Source organism: Fopius arisanus, unplaced genomic scaffold, assembly GCF_000806365.1.
Source record: "Fopius arisanus strain USDA-PBARC FA_bdor unplaced genomic scaffold, ASM80636v1 scaffold00011, whole genome shotgun sequence".
NCBI lineage: Eukaryota > Metazoa > Arthropoda > Insecta > Hymenoptera > Braconidae > Fopius > Fopius arisanus.
The window spans coordinates 809688-829964 of record NW_011887750.1 but is presented as its reverse complement, the minus strand read 5'-3'; the positions used below and the strand labels follow the sequence as shown (position 1 = coordinate 829964).

Here is a 20277-nt window from a genome sequence, read left to right as displayed (position 1 = left end):
TCCCCACCCCCTTTACCTCCCACCCACCCCGCGGCTGATGCGTGTGCGAGGTACGAATTCAATGTTGAGAGGAGAAAATAAGAGGAAAAATAAAATGAGTTTGAAGGAAAATAAAATGCGTGTGTGCACATGCCCCGCGAAAGAGACCACGACCGGCCCAGTTTTCTTCGGCGCGCGTTTCCATCTACTTTTTTTTTTTTTTTCTCCTCTCTTACTCCTTTATCTTGCGTATAACAAACGGACACACATCACCTGTAGTAGGGATGTGTGGTGTTTGACGTTTGCCGGGTATCTCAACCACAATTTGGGCCATCAGGTTGGAACGTTAATTTGTCAGTAATGAGATGTCTTTCAGAGAAATAAATGATATGTAATTGCTCCTGAGAAATTCCACGGTACCAGCAGCAGTGCACCTGAAAAGAGAAAAGAAGAAATGATGACGGTGATCGACTGGTGATCGACTGATCTGCTCCCCCGAAGGGAGTCAAATTACCTGAAATTATTGACCTGAATAAGGAATTTAGCGGCGGTCTGGTCAGGTGCAGTGTTGCGAGACAACATAGTAGGGTAATGCACACACACATACACACACACACACCAATAGTTTGGTGATGCCAAAGGTGTGTTTATCGCCACCACCATAACGCCTGGCGAACTGAAGGAAAATTGAAATAGAAAGAAAAAAATGGAAAAAAAAGGGAGGAGGAGAAAATGAAAAAAATGAGTACTTCACAAACCAACTGCATTTCTCAGTGTGTATAAATGCCCGGGCACAACTGAGATCCGCACGCGCGCATAACCCTCTCGCTTTTCCCGTTATATTTCTCGAGCGAAGCAACCGCGCCCGTAAAACCTCATCGCGGTGTGTGCCGTAATGCCGCACGTACTAAGTAGCCGACACATAAGGGATAAGACCTCGCGGTATATTGCCCCGGAGCAAGGTGCACATGCACGATGTATTATCCCATTGGATCACAGACTATCTGCTTAGAAAATACAAATTCTCATTGGTCATTCAGCTCATGAGTATCTTGTAAGCGACCACTGTGTGTACTCAACTCTTATCTCCTCAATTTCACTTGTCTTGTGCAAGACCCTCTGTCTCCCACCGCTCTCTTACACCTGGAAATTCCAGTATCATTGAGGAACTCGAGGGGAAAACAGTTGTACGAGAGATTAAATGACTTACATATGTAGCACAAGTGGAGAAATAAAGCGGTGATGGGTGGTGGAGGGGGCAGGGGGATAATTGCAATACGATTATTAGCGACTTATTGAGACGTTTGTTTCGAGATCACGACATTTGCTGAAATTATCTTGGGGATTTAATCTATTGGCCATTATGTCGGTTATCTCGGTTGACAAATAGTCATTTGCCACGATGAAGAGGGGGATAAGGCAATTGGGTGGAATTAGTACACCGAGTGTGGAACTCGGTACATAGAGAACTCTTTCACCGCTTGAATTTATCGATCGATAGATCAATCGAATCAATCGTCGTATTTACAACGTCTATAAAGTGATTCGCATTGATGGAAAGCCCCTGGGGAATGGAATAAATAGCCGCGAGTGGTTTTGATTGGTATTTGGTCAGGCCTCGATTCTCAATGGATTCCGTGTGGCTTTTCGATCATTGAATCTTGCCGCCGGGGTGGAAAATCCTCAGGAGATGGCTAAACCACAGCCAATCCACTCACCCACTTCTCCACTCCCTATTTTTTTTTTTTTTTCCTATTTTCTCAACAGTTTCATTATTTTAGCCATTTAATTTTCATTCTTCAACGGCGAGAGAGCTCTTTTACACTGTGTTGTTTCAGCTGTTTTATTCACGCCCATTAAATAACGATGGGCGGCCTGAGGGCACAGTTTAAGATTCAACCAATGCATACTCACTTTGGCCTTCTCCAGTCTCTTAAATCTCTCGTACTTCTCGCTCAGAGTGTAAATCCAACTCCTATATCCAACTCCCACCGTTCAACGCAACACGTGACATTACGCGGTACCGCCAAAGGTTGTTTATGGCACGTGGAGTACTTGACTATATCCACCATTCACCATTCGCCACATATCCATCCCTACAAAAATACCACAAATTCCCATCTTATTTATTATCAATTTACTTATAAGAGCATTAAATCCACTCATTGATTTATCCCACCCGTTTTAGGAACCAGGATGCGGTGGATCGGTTACGTGGCCACGATAATCTGGTGGTCGAGCGTCGCCAGGTCTCTGAGCACGTTGAATCGAGGTCACAGTCAGTATTATTCATTTGAAATTCATCATTTATTTCAAGCAATGAGAAAATTATGATGATTATTTTAATGGACTCCCTTGTCGCCCACAAGTTCCACCTAGAAAGACCACCCAAAAAGCTGGTGGTGCCAGTGAGAAATCCTCGAGGCAGGAGAGAACGGGGAGAAAATTAAAATAATTGAAGGATGAGAGGGCAGTTTAACTCATGGAGTTGTTGGAGACTCCATGAGTCATTCTGCCGGTGGGGACCATGTGCGTTCAGATAAATCCTGTGGGCATTAATTTCGATATGATGTTATTATTTACAGGCTACAAAATAAGTCCGAAACCCTGTCGTGTACATCAGAGTGTTGGTGGAAGTATACAGGGTACTTGTATGTTCGTCTGGGAGTGCATCAAGTCAGAGGGCACACACGTGGGCGTATGCGTTGATACATTTATGTTTGGCAGTTGTTGTGTTCACAAGAATGACACCATTACTCCACATACAACCACTGATAGCAGTACCACACTGGGCCATCACTCGTTGTCAACGATATTATCATCTGTATCATCAGTGACTGTTGAGCCTTCTAGATTATCAGACACTACTTTAAATATTGCTGCAACATCGAGACCCGGTGGCTCGACTCAAGAGTTGACAGTCAGACCTGTCAGGCCTATTTATTCAGTGAGTCATACTAATAGGCCCAAGAGGCCTTACCCACAGTCCCATGATTTTCAATCGTCACCGGCTAGGCTTCCGGACGATGGAAAGAATCAAATGGTCGATGAGGATGAGGTGGGCAATCAGCGGATAAGACCCGGTGATTTGTATCTCGGGGATAAACCCGAGAAAACGGCATTTACCAATGTACCTCCACCTCCACCACCACCACCACCCATTCCACCGGCTACTAATCAGCATTATTCTAATGAGAAAGAGGAGGACAATGTGATCACGAATGTGAGTAAAATGTTTGCATTCAATTCGTTGTTGAAAGGAGGTGCAAATATACATTACAATGTTGTACCGATCGTTGTGCAAAATCTTGGCTTTTCTGTCTTTCAATTGTTAATTCAATTGCATTTGAGAAATTTGCAGATAATCGGATAGATTGAAACGTATTAATAGGACATATTAATCATTTGAATAAAACAAAATTTATTTCCATTGACTGAATTGTTTCATCTACAATAGATGAATTATTCTCTCATTTTTTTTCCACGTTAAATCATTAATATACTGTTGAACCACAAACGATAACTAATTCCTTTGTTATCGAAAGAGCTCGATCGATGGGAATAGAGAAAATGAAATGACGCTCTGGTTTCATTGACTCAATCGAGCCAGTAATTTCACCACAAATTCAATTGTCCCGATGCATGAAAAAATTCAATCTGCCCTGAATCAATTGTCTCAATTCCATATTTAATGCCCGACCGATTGTTTATGAATTCGCCAGGAGACGCACGGTGATCCTCTCACCGCAGCTAGTATCAATGCAATACGCACCGAGAAACCACCGGCTCACTGGTTGATCACCAATTCACCATCATCGAGCATTTACTCGAGCCTGAAGACACCGACCTATCGTCCTGGGACAGTGTTCGGCCATTCGGCCTCCACCGAGACAAGACCCGATTTCATATCAAAGCCCCACGATCAGAAAAAACCGAGTAAACTGTGGACAACATCCAAGTCCACGTATCTCCAGACTGATCACACAAGGTGAATGTCTTTTAACTACTTGCTTACGTAAAAGCAATATGGATCATTGAGATGAGGCTGTAAAATCCAGTAATGACGGCCTAGAAGCCATTTACAAGTTATAAACTCCATTTTCTCCGCCCGAAGTGTTAATAATTAATTCTTTCCCACACTAAATAAGAAGAAAATGGGATAAAAAGTGGAACTAATGGTTGTGAATCGGTTGAAGTGATTTAACGATCTTGAAATGTCAATCTAGTTGGCGATATTAATCCGTAGCAAATGGATAAAATTTATTTTCAGTACATCAACGGAATCATCTCTTGGGCAAACAACCCACTGGCACGTAACGACAGAGCCGGCATTCGTGACAAAGCAAAAAAATCCAGGCCATCCATCATCCCCGAGTCGTCCTGGCTATCCTGTCGGGCATTTTTGGGGGGATAATACCTGGAGCCATCCCCCAAGTGAGGAACGACCGTCATGGACAGACGATCGCAACACCAATGGAGATACCGAGGAAACCAATAAAAAATACTCAGACAAACATCCAGTCAGCGAGAATCACCAGGTGAGTTATCACGCTTTTCATTTTTTTTCAAGCTTCCTCATTCATCCCATTTTACCTGACCCTCTTGTTCCACACTATGACAGCCGTTGTGTCGATTAAACCATGAAAATCATGTAGTTCGCAACGCTCGATCGATCCAATACTTTCCAATTCCAACACACCTGCAATTGACTCTTTTTTTTTTTCTATCCTCCCTCCTTCCGCCGCTGAATCGACAATGACTTTTTACCTTAGCACGCCAACTCTATTCTCGCTTTATCAAACTCCTGCATTACCTTTTTTGCCTCATCCTCTTGTCTTCACGCGTAACACGTTACGTACTTTTTTTCCATCCATCAAATGTAGCAGCCCAACGCTTTCTCAAAGATCCGTTTTCTCCCGTATTTAGAACAAACCAGGATATGGCAAACCTCATTATATCCCGTCGAGTCATTACATTACGACTGCGGATGTTGGATCACTGACACGACCAAAACCAACGAGAAGAAGAACACCCCAGCCACCCAGAGTCGTTGCAACAACGATTTATCCAGTGAATAATGAGTTGTCATCGATTGCAATGACAACAGCTATGAGGACGACATCATCAACGCCGAGAACAACAATCTCTACGACAGTATCGACAACAGTATCAACGACAATGACAACAACAACGACAACTGAGTCAGTGATACCTAAGAAGAGCCCATTGGGATCCGTTCCAACGGTCTCAGCTGTTCCTGCTAATTCAGAAAGTGGTAAAGAACGCGCCCAGTGCGGTGTGCCACCATTATTTCCACGTCCAGAAACGCGAATTGTCGGTGGAAAAGCAGCACCATTTGGCAGGTGGCCATGGCAGGTATCCGTACGTCGGACATCATTCTTTGGTTTTTCAAGTACTCACAGATGTGGTGGTGCTGTACTAAATGAGAACTGGATCGCAACTGCTGGACACTGCGTTGACGAGTGAGTTGGCATCATCAATTACAAATAAGGAAATGAAAAGTTTTAACATCTCGAGAGAGATTGAAAAACAAAAAAAAACAATTCAATGAATTACATCTGCCAATATTTTTTTTCTCTGCTTTGTTTTCTCTACTCCTTCATTTTCAGTTTACTGACCTCGCAGATTAGGATCCGGGTTGGTGATTACGATTTCTCATCTGTACAGGAGCGTTTGCCTTACGTAGAAAGAGGTATTGCTAAGAAGGTCGTACATCCCAAATACAATTTCTTCACTTACGAATACGATCTTGCTCTTGTGAGACTGGAGAGTTCCCTCGTTTTTGCCCCTCACATATCACCAATATGTTTACCAGCAACTGATGATCTTCTTGTTGGTGAAAATGCCACTGTCACTGGGTGGGGAAGACTCAGTGAAGGAGGTACATTGCCCTCGGTACTTCAGGAAGTGAGTCAACCTCATAATTTTTTTTTTACTCTTCACATCCCTCAGATACATATCTCGTGTATCAGTCCGTTTAAATATAAACAATTCATCATCTATTTTTCTACAGGTATCTGTCCCTATTGTGAGTAATGACAGATGTAAGTCGATGTTCTTGAGAGCTGGTAGACATGAATTTATACCCGATATATTTCTGTGCGCTGGGTATGAGAATGGAGGACGTGACTCATGTCAGGTAAGGATTTACTCGATTGAACCATTATTCTCCTGGTTGTCTCTGATAAATTAAAAATTTTCCAATCTCTCTACAATCTAGTCTATCCCATTTACTCAGTGCAGACCGAAGGAAAATACTTCAACTCGCACTGAAAAGCCAAAAGAAGAGAAAAATAATACCTATTTACCTTTTCAGGGTGACTCCGGTGGCCCTCTGCAAGTTCGTGGTAAAGATGGTCGTTACTTTCTCGCTGGAATAATATCCTGGGGTATCGGCTGTGCCGAGGCTAATCTACCGGGTGTTTGCACGAGAATCTCCAAGTTTGTTCCCTGGATCCTCAAGAATGTCACTTGAAACTATTTAAATAACTACACCGAGAAAAAAATGAGCGATCGAGCTCCCGTTCGACTGTACAGACACTCATATACATAAAACGAACAACAATAAAGCGAACAAATCATTACTGCATATAGAATATATTTAGCACATAACGATCAATCGAACGGAGACAAATTGAAAAAAAAAAAAAAAAAAGAAATCACGATGATTCATAATATATTCGCGTAGCTCGTAAGAATCAACTCTTCATTAATTTCGTGTTTATATTATGGTCTCTGAGAGTGTATTCGAATGAATGAGTTTATCGCAGCTAATGAAGAAAAATAAAAACGCGAATGGACGCCAAAGCTAGTGAACAAAACAGAAGACGATATTTTCCGCGAATTGTGTTGAAAGAATACATCTCCCTGATGGATCCACGAGGTAGCCAGTATCTTGCCTCCTCGATTGCCCCTTGTATACAAATAATGCTACAAAACAACAAATAGCCAATATACACTACTTTGTTGATGATTTTCAACTGTTCTTAGATTAAAAAAAAAAAAAAACAAAATGTGTACGCATACATTAACTATTATTCCTGCTCCTCCCTTTCCTCAGAGGATCCTGGAGTTGAGTGGATCGTCGACTCTCCCTGCGATCAGTGCCACCGAGGTCTCAGTATCAACAATGAAAAATAGAAAGGGACGATCAACTGTGAATGCAATTGGCTCCCTGCTATGCAGATAATTCTCTGCAAAACGACGAGTGATAAAAAAAAAAGAGACAAGGGAATTAGTCAACAATTATAACGGTAACAGCGATTAAATCAAATTGATTCAGTGGTTTTAACCGAGAAGTGTCGAAATACATCTGGGAATTGTCATTAGGGGCATGAAGACCAATTGAATTCCAGGATGGATTCACTGGCTTTTGTGTCCTCGTAATACTTTATCATTCAGACAAGGTCTTTCCTACTTTTGTATACTGGTGGTGTACAGTGACTCAGTGACAGGATATCGACCGTTAAATGCCGCGGGTTTTACGACAATACTGAGAAAATTCTTTAGATCCTCACAAATTGCGGGAAACAATGATAAATCGCTAAATGCCCACTTCGAGTTGTTTTCCCGAAACGAACAACGAGTCATTTTGCAGGATTTTATTTTTATTCTTTACCTGTCTGTTGATAAGGAGAGCGAGGGGTGGAGGGATCTGTGCTGTCGTTTCTTCCGTCTCTCCCGTAATTTCTGATATTAACGCCGATACTCTGTTGCACATCCCTGGCGTAGATCCCCAGGTCTGAGCTCATGGGGGTCAAGTCAGCCGCTCGTGGGTCGAATGCATCTCCTATCCCCATTTTTTGAAGGTACGGGGTCAGGGTGATGAATCCTCGGAGCATGAAGGAAGGAATTGTTGCGCGGATCCAGGTGGACCTCATCGATCCCCTGATCTGCCTCAGGGTCTTTCCCAGGAGAAGCTTCCCCAGGATTCGACTGTTCGAATGCTCCGTGGGAACCAGCAGTATAACGTTGTACCTTGGATCCTTCAATAATTTTACTAATATCAACTGAGTGTTCAGGCTTTTGGGAGTAAAATGGTCTTCGGCATTTCATTTAATTTCAAAAATCCAGGACAAAGTTATCGTAATGATTCTCACAATTAATTACCCCCCATCAAATTACTCCATCACCGAGATATTTCAATGATTGCCTTCATTTCCCGAATCGCCTTGCGACCATTCTACCTCGCATTTACGTGAGTACATAAATGAAATAACACTAACATCAAGTGGAAATTCAACACCGAATGCCCGTACGGAGGGAATATAAGCGAAGGGTAGAACCGCAGTGTAGGAGGCAGTGGATATCGTCGACGGATCGCATCCATTGACGAGAAACTGTAAATCCGTCATATCCTCATTGATGAGAGGTTCGCCAGAAGGTCCAGAGGGATTGTACTCCTGCCAGCCATTGACTTCATCAATCCAGAGAGGCTCACCTTCAACAGAAAAAATTCCCTTGACACCGAAAAAGTATTGAACTCAACAAATTACAGAGTTTCTCAATAAAATCACCTGGATAGCTGGAAAACCTCTGGCTCCCGATACTCCTCTTCTTCCTAACTTTATTCTCATCATTAGCAGTGATCCCTGCTGATTGACTCATTCCCTCAATAGCATCGATAAGTGCGAAACCCTCAGTGATAGTTTCCGATGATGAATTAACTGATCCCTCACCAGTCATCGTTGAATTACCAGTATTATTCAAATTACGCAAACTCGTTTCGCCAGCAGATCGTGCACTAGTGTCATTTCCAGCAGAATTATTCATACCCTGTCGACCAGGTCCTGTGGTAACGAGTGTTGCGGTATCAGTCACGTTTAATACCGACGCTTGAGAATTATTAATCGCAGAATTATTGCCCAATTGACTGGAAGAAGTTGAATTAATTGCTGGAGTGCTGATAAGAGTCGTAACCATGACACTATCGGTCCCCTGATTATTCGTTGTTGAATTACCGCTATTTTCGGTATCTCCTGTAGTCGAGGTGGTGGTTTGGCTGATGGGTGTCGTCGTGGGGGTCTCGGTTGTCCCGTTGACAGCGGATATGGCAGCCAGGGAGGCGTTGCTGGGGCTAGGTGAAATTAATTCAACCATGGGATTGATGGTTGTGTCGATGGAAGCAGCCAGGTTAGTCATCGCCGGAGGCATTGGCGCAGTTACCATCATCATCGATGATGTTGAACCTGTGGAATCGGTTACACCTGTCACTGGTCCCGGGGTTGTCGTTCCATTATTGTCAGCCATTTGTCCTGCAGGTGTTGTTGGTAAATCGGTGGCGTTACTGTTTACGTTGCCCGTTGAATTACCCTGATTGTCACCCACATCGAAACCGTAAAACCTCAGTGTGTCCTCGTACTCCGGTCTTAATATGATATCGTCTCGATTGAGAGTGAGACCCCCAAGAAAGGCATCGGCGTTTAGGTAGCTCTTGGAAGTGAAAGCGAATAGACAATAAAATGAAATTCCTCAATTCTTGGAGAATGAGAATAGGAAAAAAAGAAGAGGAGTAAAAAGAAGTTGTTAGTGTTTTATTTGAGTTTAGCAACTGGAGTAAATGAACTCATTTCGCTTACTCTCAGCCTCCGGTGAATGTCACGAAGTCCGATCTCGGTGACTCGGCGATCTCGGGGCAGTGCTAGAACTTGGGCTATTTGTCTCGTTGTACGTCCTGCTGAACCCTCGTACAAGGCTGCTAGGACAAATGCCAGTCCCGTTGGGGAAAATGCGATGTTACCGGAATGCTCCATGTAGCAGTCGAGAAGTTTAACTCCGAGATCGTTAATAACGTCCGTCATGATGTTCACTGGACGACCTGGAGGTCTCGAGGGTGGACCAACTGACGGCCGCCAGGGAACCCCATCTCCCAAATTTAAAACTCCCACTGGATAAAATTTATAACTATCAATAAACAAATTTCTCTCACAAAAATACCCTAGTACAAATTCCAATCGAGATTCACTCGAAATTCGATATCTCATTATTTCCTTATCGATTACTTCGAATGGAAAAATTGAATGAAATTATTCATTCAACGATCGAAATCAATATTTTTTTGATGCTCCAAACAAAAAAGGGCAAACGAGGCGATTTTTCCTTTCTCTGATGACCTCATCGTGGGAAATGATTAATTATTTATAAACTCACGTAATAGGGTAATTACAAGCCACACGTTCATTATCTTCGATGTTCGAATGTGATGGGGCGAACGGGGCGTCACGGAATCCGATGGGTAAAGTTAACTCTCGTCGAATATAACAGAGACTAAAAGGACTTTTCATTCATTAGGAAGTTGAAAATGAAGGTGATGGAGTGCAGAGGTGCAAAGGGGGAGGTGACAGATCGAAAGAGGGTGGGAGAATGGTGCAGTAGACGCTTGAGTTACCTGAGAAGTTAATGCTTCAATGTTATGTAATATTTCGTTTGGCTTTTACCCAGAGTGTTCAATTCGCACGCGCTGTTTGTTTGGCTCGCGAATTACAGCAATCTGACGCATTACGACGATTTGAATGAGAAGTGTTCGGAGTCAGGCATTAACGATTGTCTTATAATTCTACATCGCTTCATTTATTTTTCCTGTTTCCTCAACAAATAATAGATGGAACTGATTCCTATTCGACGAACGGTTGAATTAGTTTTCGCTCCTTGGCGAGTTGACGGTGATGACGGACAAATTCGTAACCGAGAATCAATCCGCTTGCGATGTATCCCAGGATGAGGACGAAGAAGATCCCCTGCATGTCCTTGAGGTCGACTTTATGATTAGCTGCTTCGAAACCACCCATTAGGCTGTCCGAACAGCTGTCACGCGTTGGAAATCTGTTCGCGATCCACTTGTCCATTAATCCTGACTCGTGCATTCTTTGCAATCTGGAAGATATCAAATTAATTGGCAAATTCATGTCAAATTAATTACTACCTCACTGATTGCCTCAATACATTTAACTAATTTTCACTTACTGAACATTGATAAGATCGAGATAAGGACTGTCCGAGGATACTACCATAGAAATAGGTTCCTCGAGGAACAAGACATTAGTCCCGAGGGAGAAAGAGCAGCAGCCAGTCTCGATGTAGTCGTTTCTTCCGGAAATCATCAGCGAAGTCGTCCAATCAATCACCACATGCCTGCGATCCTTGATGTTCTCGATATTGTCCCGATAGCTTACGGTGTCATGAGTTCGCGCATGTGGTTCGTTTTCCTTGAGAAGTCTTCGGTAATCGAGGAGACCCTCTTCCAAGCTGACGTCAAGGAAGTCCTGGAGGAAACTCCCCTCTGGAAGACTCCAGGTGAGTTCAGCTCGACGCTCGATGAGATCGTCGACGTTATCTATCGATGACTCCATCTTTGGGAACGTGAGAAATGCCACGAGACTCCCGGAGTAGGTGGCAACGACCACCATCACAACGAGCCACCAGGTGCCAACGACCAGTCGAGCCCCATCGGTCTTGGGGAGGTTCATGCCACCCTGTTGAAGAAGGGCACCGTAAATGTACCAGGTACATCTTGCTGGTGAACTCAGGCCGACGTAGAGGGGCTCGTGAGGATTCTTAACAGCTTCGTCGATCGTTCTGGGACTGAATGTGTGAACGAGGTACAATACCGGTCCAACTATTATTATTGCTGTGACCAAAAGAGCCCATGACTGCATTTTAATTAAAGAAATAATAATCATTATTTATTCAACGATTATGTTTTTAACGATTTTTTTATTGAATTAACTTTGGAAAGGTGCACCAACCTCAGAGGTGTATGGAGAAGCGAACAAAAGTGCTCTGGATAATGGTTGGGGTTTGGGAGCTAGTAGTCCGTATGTTTGAACAGTCAAAGGATGTGTAAAATTTATTGTCGGATCTTTTCGATGAATTCCAACTGTATAAGCGCATGCTGCTATGAAGACAGACTTTGATCGCACCAATTCCGTCACTTTTTCCGGTGTTTTTTCTGCTGCCGACATGGAAGCTTTCAGGGGATTCTGTAATTTTTATTTCATATCCTTCAATTCCATTGACATCCCGTTTTAATAAATTGTTAAAGTGCTATCAATAATTGACCTACACTTTTTGCTAGAATAATCTCAGGTGGAGCTTCAACCACAAAAATTTTATACGTGAAATTGAGGGTTTTAGACAGTTCATGAAAAACATCGAAGATAAATCCATCCCATTTACTCGTAATCCCATCAGTTCTCGCCATTTCAAACTGCCATGGTGGATTCTGAAAGGAAATTCTCTCAAGCTCGTGGTATTGCTCTCACGAAAGGTAAATAAACTGACGTGATATGTTGCCACAGGTAGAGTCTTGCCCCGAAAGCCGTGAATTGCATGTGGGAATATATAGTCCTTTGACTCGTAACCGGGATCAGGTGTCCACACACCGGTCTCCAATAGTGTGTGAGGCTCAATATCAGCCCCGGAGCCAATCTGATTACCCCAGGTCAAGGCTGAAACCACGGACCACTTTATACATCGGCTGCAGGTACTACCGCGACCACCGGCTTTCGTATCATTGTAAAGTTCATTCTGGAATTTAACGAGATTTTATTTACCCCTGCTAAAAACCCAATCGAAAAGGCAATTACACTAAATTACACTCGATTTACTCGAAGATATTTAATGATGTTTCGACTCCTGACTATTTTAGTGAGGCCAGCTTCCTCGAACTCTTCCTCTGTCACACGATCGTAGAGCTCAATCTCCATTGATAATGATCTTTCCAGGGCAATCCCCAGGGCACCGATCATCTCTCGAGCGTGACAGGTAGCGCCTGTCTTTTAAAAAATTGAAAAGACCAGGTAAGGTCCTGGGAGTGATTAATCTCAGGATTGACAATCAGAAATTGATGAACAAGTTGGTGGCGATAGAAAAGACGATTAATTACTCACTCGACAGGATTGATCGCTTTGAATATTCAAATTAGTGTCATTATACAAGAAAGCGACGTTTTCACCTTCTCCGAGTAATTCAACCAAGTAAGTCACGTTCCCAGAGGTGTACTGAGCCATGTCTGGCACAACAAAGAGCCATTGGCTGCCTGTGTTGAGCATCTTCAATGATCTGGCCTGAGGATAATTAATTGACAATTTCAGTTTTTCTTTTTCAATCGACCAGCAATTCTCACCGCATCCAGGATTAATGGAATAATGTCATGAGCGGCTACAACGATGAATCTGTCATCAATGGGTTGTCTAGGAGGGAAAGCTCCGAGGATATCCATAATTATCCGCTTTGTAGAAGTTTCGGATTTTCCTCGTTTCATGAAATAAAGACTGCTCGATGCTAAACCGAGGTCAGAGTTTGGTAGCTCGTTGCAGAAGGCTTGGACCACTTTCCCGATCGAGTCCTGTCCTGCAGGAAGTATCATGGATCGAGGAGAGCAATGGAAATCTTAAAGACTAATTAGATAAAATTTTTACCGAAACTCTCGTCGAATAGCAGATTGGCTCGTCTCCAGGTTAGACCATGGGCTATTCTCATGTCATAAAATATTTGAGGAAGCTCTTCTCCGGGGTCTATGAGTGGAACACTGATCCCTTCCTCTGGAGGCAGCCGGGGACAATCTAGATCTGTTAATGATTTTTCGGTCACTTGTGTAATTAATTAGCCATTATTTTTCCACGTACCAGTAATTGCTAAATGCACCAATTTTTCTTTTTTGGCTTTACTGAATAATTCCCACGTGGAGGGACAAGTCGCCACCGACAGAAGTATTGTATAATCTATTAAAAAAAAATCGAGTGAATGTTTTAAAAAATTAATTATATTATTGAATTGTAATTACGATTATTATGTACATAGTCGCAGGGACATGATCGCCATATTTTTTTTAAACGACAGTTGTTTAATTCAACAGACAGAAGGTGCGGATTAACTACCGACTGAAATCGTGGGGGACCCCAGATAAATTGCATGTTCATTCCTGGGGAAACGCAATGAACTTGAAATTTATGTCGATGGATACACAACTCTTCTGGCATTCAGCTCGCAGGGGAAAACGCTAATTGAATTTAATTCAGAGAGAAGAACCTCAAGAGATTTCGGGTTGCGCGATGAATTGAAAATCTTAAATGCCTGAGCAAACAGAAATATATAAAACTTTATTATTATATATTATATTATCTTATATTATATTATAAGAATTTTAAATTCAGAAATGTCAGATCCAAAAATATTAACAATAATAACTCCATTTTATTCGATAGATTAATTATCGAATAGTTAAAGAAATAAAATATAATATGGATAATTCACCCCTCGCTAAATTCACTCCGATATTCGAAGCCAGATGAATATATAATCCACTGATATTCATTCGCTCTCTCGATATTTTGGTGACAGCACTGGCGAATGAAGCAATGCTCTTCTCATAAGCTTCACGAGTTAGAGCTGGTGTTTCCTTTATCAGGATTTTTCTCTCGTAGAATGTTTTCTCAATGACGATCACTTGAAATAATTCGATAAAATCTCAGTATTGAATCAACTTGGATGAATAGAACGTACCCATAGTAGCATTGGCAGTCATAAGCGATGGAAAGTCATTGAAGCCGTTGATGAATCCGCAAGAGGAAAGCACCAGGACAACGGAGATCAAAGCCATTGTAGCGACTAGTCTGAAAAAATTAGTTCTGTGAACAGAACTGGCTATTTTCTCAAGTAGTCGATACACCTTGGGGTATGGGTTCAATCAATTCTTGATTTCCTCGTTAATAAATGAAGTCGATTGATTAGTCCTCCTAGAACTCCTGGTCGAACATTCATTAATGACGACTCTCATACAATTTTCAGTGAATACACTGAGAGAAATATTCAATAAAAATTACGTGTATTTTCCGTAATTCTGGAGCAAAATGTGGTTGTCGGAAATTTTACGGAACTGTCACGTAATTTTTATCTAAAGTCACGGAAATTTTCCGCGGTGTTCTGTAATTTTTATCTGAATAATCGATCAAAAATAACGATACCGTCATTTAAATTTCTCGAATCAACTCCGTAATTGGTAAGTGTACTGAAAGTTCCGTAATTTTTCCTAAATATTTTTCTCCGTGTAGTGTGAGCAATTCTTTATTTTAAAAAATAGTTTAAACAATTAATGTAGTTTATAGAAATATATAAAAACAGAACGATGGTATCGACGCAATGGTCGTTGTGACTTCCATGTTCTTTGTCCGATTCGGGGACAGCCTTCGAAGTGAGAATATATTTTAATGAACAGTTCAATTGCGTTTATATTAGTATTTTTTATTCATTAACCTAGTGTTTATAAAACAAACTCTTCAATTCTTCTGAGATTCGGTAGAACTGGGATTTGATTGAAATTCTGACGTGATGAGCATCCATTTTCTAAGAATCGAATATAGAGTACGAATAGAGTTATTGCCAAACATTTCCCGATGAATATGCCCCACCTCCCGGGGGGTCCGCCTCCGGAGGTCGACGAAATACCAAAACAAACCGGATACTCCTCACATCTCCTATGATCCCGTTCTACAACTCTGATTGGCTTGACATTACAGATGCGCTACGAGATCACCAATGAAAATAAGGGAAAAAATAGAGCAACTCCTCAATCACTGAAACATTCAAGTGCCTGATTATGTCCGCCAATTTAATTTCCAGGAAGGCGGTCAGTGCTTTTAAAACGAATCGATCACGGAGGGAGAATTGATCATAAAAAAAAAATTTATGGATTAAAATTGAGTCAATTGAAGAATTCCTTGCTTTCTTAATATAGAGATTTTTAACGAATCCGCATACCTGGGCGCAGATTAATATCATCTGTAGAAAATATTGAGGGTAATTTCGTGTGAAATGCTGTAGAGGTTGAGATAAACATCATCTAATCTCAAAATTTTTACCCATTAGTTGTCCATCAGTTTTGCGATAAGGGCTGGAATCTCGCAGGTCGTAAAAATAATAATCCTCCCAAGGTAATTACATTACACATGCAAATCCTTCATTGTGTTTTCTCATTTTTCTTCATTGTTTATTACTCATTACTCGTTGAAGGCTGTTCCGCGAGGATACAAGAAGATTTCGAGCTGGAGAAGTGCATCCTTATTATCGTTTTATTACAAAGCACATAATGGTTCCATAATTCAGCAGGGAAATAAAGTGGTACACCCGAGAGATCCAGATGTTGATGGTGGAGATAATGATAATGATCTGAATGATCTCGTGTGAGTTTTAATTGTTAATGAGTTCTGGTTCTTTCATTTAATTTTTATTTTCCGTTTGAACTTTTGAAACAGATTTTTAAATTCAAATATCCTCGACCTTTCATCATCCAGGAGATACCGGTATATTACTTATTGGAAAAATAGCAAGACATTTAACATTCGCAGTTTCGTCCACAGATAGCGCCAAACATCAAATAGGGTTCAGTGACAGCTGTCAAATAACAAAACACTTTGTGCTATATTTATGTGGAGTTTCAACATGATGTCAGTGTCGATAACAACTGAATTCTCCGTTCCAAGGTGCTATAGAGATATCAATAATCAGCAAAAGCTGGTGACAATGATATTGCACTAGTAAAAATCGAGAACATGTGGATGCTCAGTAGGTTACATCAGCCTGAGCACATGTGTCCATATAATTAGAAATACACGCAATATTTATCACAGGGTCAGATACAGATTTGATAATGGATTCACCCAGAAAGCCAGAGCATCTCAAGGTGCTGCTAGTCAGTGTTCTAATAGCATTTATCTCCATAGCTTTATTCTCCCTCTGGAAGAATATGTTGTGGCTCTATTTTTACATATTGTTGTCGATATCCTGTTGCTGCATCGGTCCTCTGGTACTTATTTTAGTTCATATTGCTCTATCCCCTGAACATCAGACTGGTGCTGGCACGTCCAAAACTATTGTGGAGATGGATACATTCAGGACAATGTTAATGGTGAGTTTTATTAAATCATATAGTAATTACTACAATTGGTGTTTTATTCGTTGGAGGCAATCAGCTGTTTGATAAAGAATTTTAACTTGAGAAATTGCAAATTTACAGAAAGGGTATGAACCAAAGCTGTCCTCCAATCGTCGTCAAAATAAATATCCAGTGGTATTTTCAAGGCCAGTAGATGGTGCTCTCCAGAATCTCCTGGACCTTGCATTCCGTGATTTCGTTGGTTGTTGGCTAGAGGATCTGGCCTTCTACCCAGACCAAACGATTGACAACATGAAGCAAGACGTCTGGGGTGCGATCCAAAGTCTCCACGATCGTCTCTCCAGAATTGACCACACAAAACTCGTAGCTTGCAGTCTTGTCAACAAAGTGGCATTCCACTTTGAGAAGATCAGGATAGCTCAGGCCGCAGCCACTGAGGGCGAGGACCCAGTCTTCGTCCTGTCATCTCACCTGATGTCAAAGACCTCCGAGCTGGAGTACCTGCGACGTGTCAGTGAACTGCTCATCATGTTTTTTCTGCCAAGAAGTTACTCCCTGTCGCCTGCCAAATATCTTCTACGTGAAATAATCACGAGTAAAATTATCAAGCCTGCCATAGATCTGATAACAGATCCAGATTACATCAATCAAAAAATTCTACTCTACATCGAACAACAGCAACAAGCTGAGGCCATGCACAGAAAGACTTACGAATACGCCGAGTCCTTCGAGGACTTTATCCGAATGATCAAGAGCTCGAGGGATCTGGAAGTTCTAAAACACATTCGTTACAATATTGTCACCGAAATTATGCAGGCGACGACGATACAGAACGTGAAGAGGTCCCAGGGACTCGATCCAGATAGCAACACTTTCGGTAAATCCGACGCAGTTCAGGCCAAGAAATTAAAACGCTACATCAGCCAATTGACTTATGCTAAAAATACCTGTGAAGTTCATATGCAAAGTCTGGGATGGGATGGTTACCGAATTCAGGCGACTGACGAGGTGGATCCAGCAGTGGGAACAGAAGGCAGAGTTCTTCCTCTTCAGATAATCCTGGACAATGTCACTGGTCGTCGGCATCTCTCTGCCTTCCTGGAACAAGTGGCCAGTCAAGGTCTCCTGGGGTACTGGGCGGCTGTTCAGGAACTCAGGAGTGCTGAGAGGTCCAACTGGCACCAACTGGGTGCCGAGATCTTTTACACGTACATAAGATCTCCAACGGCTGAGATTAAAGTCGATAAAAACGTGAAGAAACGAATGGAGGCTTTTCTCCTCGGAGACAAGGGCCCTGACGTGTTCTACGAGGTGCAGGAGGACGTCGTGAGGACTCTTCAGGATAAATATTACTCGTCATTTCTAGTCAGCGAGCAGTATAAAAAAATGCAGGAGGCATTGTTGAGTGAACGAGCTGATGGGATGGTTGGGGAAGATCGTATTCAATCAGCGGAGGGCACCATCCTGGAGACAACTTCTCTCCTAGTTGGTGAACACTCGAATTATGCTCGGAGTAAACTCGATCAACTCCAGGAAAAATTGAATAATAAAATGCAAGCGCTTCAGGCATTGAAATCGTCCCTCAAACCCGAGAGCCGGGTATTGAGTATTCTCGCTAAAGAGGTCGAGTGGCTTCAGGGTGAAAAAAGACAATTGGAGGCACACTTGACGCACACGGAAATGTGGGCAGAACATCTAGGAAAATGGAGGGCTGATGTCCAGAGCGCAGAAACACCGGATAATGGAGATCCACCACAATTTATTATTGTCGTACACATGGCACAGGAGGAGGGTAACGATGAGAGTATATCCACGGGATGGGTTGTGTTCAGAAAACTTACGGAGTTTCAAGAGCTTCACAGGAAGTTACGGCAACTCTGCTCGAACGTTAGAACTCTCGAGTTACCCTCACAGCCGTTGAAATTTTTCGGTAAAACTGATAAGAATTCACTGGATAAAGCTAAGAATCAAACTCAGAAGTATTTGAATTTTGTTCTTGAGGACGAACGTCTCAACCAGAGTGAAGCACTTTATGCTTTCTTGAGCCCTAGCTCGGAGCATCTCAAGCACACTGCACCTTCCCCCAAAAAGTCACGATTTTCATTGTCAACTTTATTCAAAACTAATTCTGGGGGGAGTGGAGATTCACGAGAAAAGGAAGAGGAAGAGGATTATTCTTTATTGTTGGATGATAATGAGGTGGGAAGGTCTACCACAGATGCTATATTGGGGCCTGGAAAAGATGCCATTGCTGAGCCACTCTATGCACTTTTGGGAGAAGTCTTCGATCTCAGGGGAGTCTTCAGGTGGCTCAGGAGATCGTTGATTATATTCGTACAGATTACGTACGGGAGAACTATCAATAGACAAGTCAGAGAGACAGTTGGTTGGCTATTCTCTGAACCGATGCTGCATTATTATGTACAGCTGTTTACAAAGTCTTGGTGGCCCAATGGACAGCTGGCACCTAGTCCTCCAGTTAGAACTGATGAGGAGAAGTTGAGGACCAGAGGGGAAGCCAGAAGGCAGTTCCTCAGCAATTTGCCAGAGGTATTAGCCAGTCTTGTTGGTGCGCAGAGCTCTCAGAGAGGTGCAACTAAAGTTTTTGATACCTTGCAGAATGTTAATCTGAATAAACAGCTGTTTTATGTGAGTATTGAGAACACTGATATTTTCGAGTTTAATTAACAGGTAATTAATTTAATGGACTAATTTTATTTTTCAGGACATCTTTGAGGTACTCATGTACGAAATTTTTCCTGAACTTCAGCACAAGTGAGATTACTCATGATTTACAGAAATCCAAAGTCTTATGCATAAGAGCAGTTCAACGCTCCAAAGATAACATTCCTCTTGGCATTGATCAATAACTTATTCCCGTATTTCTGAAGCCAATTGCCACAGTATTAAGATCCTCCATGGACCAAACTCTACTAAAAAATCAAATTAATGAATGCAGAATACCAAAAACCGGTATCGGAAATTTTGATGAATTATTTATCACCGAGAAAAACACTTTGCTCTCATCACAAGAACGAAGGGACTGCAATGCTTTAAAAATTATATAAATGATATATATTTTTATTCACCTAATTTTGTGTCACAAAGATGTTTTTAATTCACCTTCGGCCAAATGAAAATGAAACTCCGTGTTCTATTTCTGGTACTAAGTAAATTCTATTTAGTGTCAGTGTCGTTACAGTATAATAAAAAAGTTGAAAATATGTGCTATGATAATGTTCACCATTCGTAATGATGATAATGTGCTAATTCCAACTGATTCTGAGTTAAATGTTCAATAAACGCAATGTAAATAATACAATTGTTGTCTTATTTGGAGGGGAGAGAAGATTAATGAATAGCAACTAAAAATTAGGATACAGAAT

The 20277-nt window shown here is 41.8% G+C and overlaps 4 protein-coding genes and 1 long non-coding RNA gene across 6 annotated transcripts in view; 2 read left to right on the top strand and 3 right to left on the bottom strand.

Moving 5' to 3' along the window:
* The window catches only part of LOC105262835 (uncharacterized), a 7556-nt gene extending 6748 nt beyond the window's left edge, over nucleotides 1–808 (bottom strand). The window contains exons 1-3 of the long non-coding RNA XR_891857.1: nucleotides 729–808; nucleotides 494–655; nucleotides 253–413 (exon numbers count right to left, since the gene is read on the bottom strand). This is a non-coding gene — a long non-coding RNA (uncharacterized lncRNA). The remainder of the gene's footprint in view (nucleotides 1–252; nucleotides 414–493; nucleotides 656–728) is intronic.
* The window catches only part of LOC105262836 (serine proteinase stubble), a 7339-nt gene extending 345 nt beyond the window's left edge, over nucleotides 1–6994 (top strand). Inside the window, exons 2-9 of one of the 2 annotated variants that reach the window (XM_011298650.1) lie at nucleotides 2168–2251; nucleotides 2565–3202; nucleotides 3702–3967; nucleotides 4250–4517; nucleotides 4906–5462; nucleotides 5610–5907; nucleotides 6014–6139; nucleotides 6317–6994. In XM_011298650.1, coding sequence (XP_011296952.1) covers nucleotides 2176–2251; nucleotides 2565–3202; nucleotides 3702–3967; nucleotides 4250–4517; nucleotides 4906–5462; nucleotides 5610–5907; nucleotides 6014–6139; nucleotides 6317–6475 — 2388 coding nt within the window. In that variant the 5' untranslated portion in view covers nucleotides 2168–2175 and the 3' untranslated portion in view covers nucleotides 6476–6994. Of the gene's footprint in view, nucleotides 1–2167; nucleotides 2258–2564; nucleotides 3203–3701; nucleotides 3968–4249; nucleotides 4518–4905; nucleotides 5463–5609; nucleotides 5908–6013; nucleotides 6140–6316 lie in introns of both variants that reach the window. The other variant, XM_011298649.1, reaches the window with a different exon arrangement.
* On the bottom strand, nucleotides 6710–10248 carry Spn85F (Serpin 85F). Its single transcript, XM_011298651.1, has 7 exons — nucleotides 10150–10248; nucleotides 9579–9886; nucleotides 8517–9432; nucleotides 8226–8440; nucleotides 7619–7985; nucleotides 7027–7193; nucleotides 6710–6930 (listed from the first exon to the last, which is right to left on the bottom strand). Exons 1-6 carry the CDS (start codon nucleotides 10178–10180, stop codon nucleotides 7057–7059), a joined length of 1974 nt encoding a protein of 657 aa, XP_011296953.1. The 5' UTR covers nucleotides 10181–10248; the 3' UTR covers nucleotides 6710–6930; nucleotides 7027–7056.
* A 365-nt stretch (nucleotides 10249–10613) lies between these two features.
* Ir93a (Ionotropic receptor 93a) lies at nucleotides 10614–14599 on the bottom strand. Its single transcript, XM_011298845.1, has 12 exons — nucleotides 14503–14599; nucleotides 14254–14445; nucleotides 13626–13721; nucleotides 13419–13568; nucleotides 13124–13350; nucleotides 12888–13064; nucleotides 12606–12773; nucleotides 12280–12525; nucleotides 12062–12220; nucleotides 11745–11978; nucleotides 10963–11648; nucleotides 10614–10872 (listed from the first exon to the last, which is right to left on the bottom strand). The coding sequence occupies exons 1-12, from the start codon at nucleotides 14597–14599 to the stop codon at nucleotides 10614–10616; spliced, it is 2691 nt and encodes an 896-aa protein (XP_011297147.1).
* A 1790-nt stretch (nucleotides 14600–16389) lies between these two features.
* LOC105262834 (sorting nexin-25-like) lies at nucleotides 16390–20210 on the top strand. The gene is made up of 3 exons (XM_011298648.1): nucleotides 16390–16903; nucleotides 17012–19540; nucleotides 19617–20210. The coding sequence occupies exons 1-3, from the start codon at nucleotides 16646–16648 to the stop codon at nucleotides 19668–19670; spliced, it is 2841 nt and encodes a 946-aa protein (XP_011296950.1). The 5' UTR covers nucleotides 16390–16645; the 3' UTR covers nucleotides 19671–20210.
* Nucleotides 20211–20277: the final 67 nt, after the last annotated feature.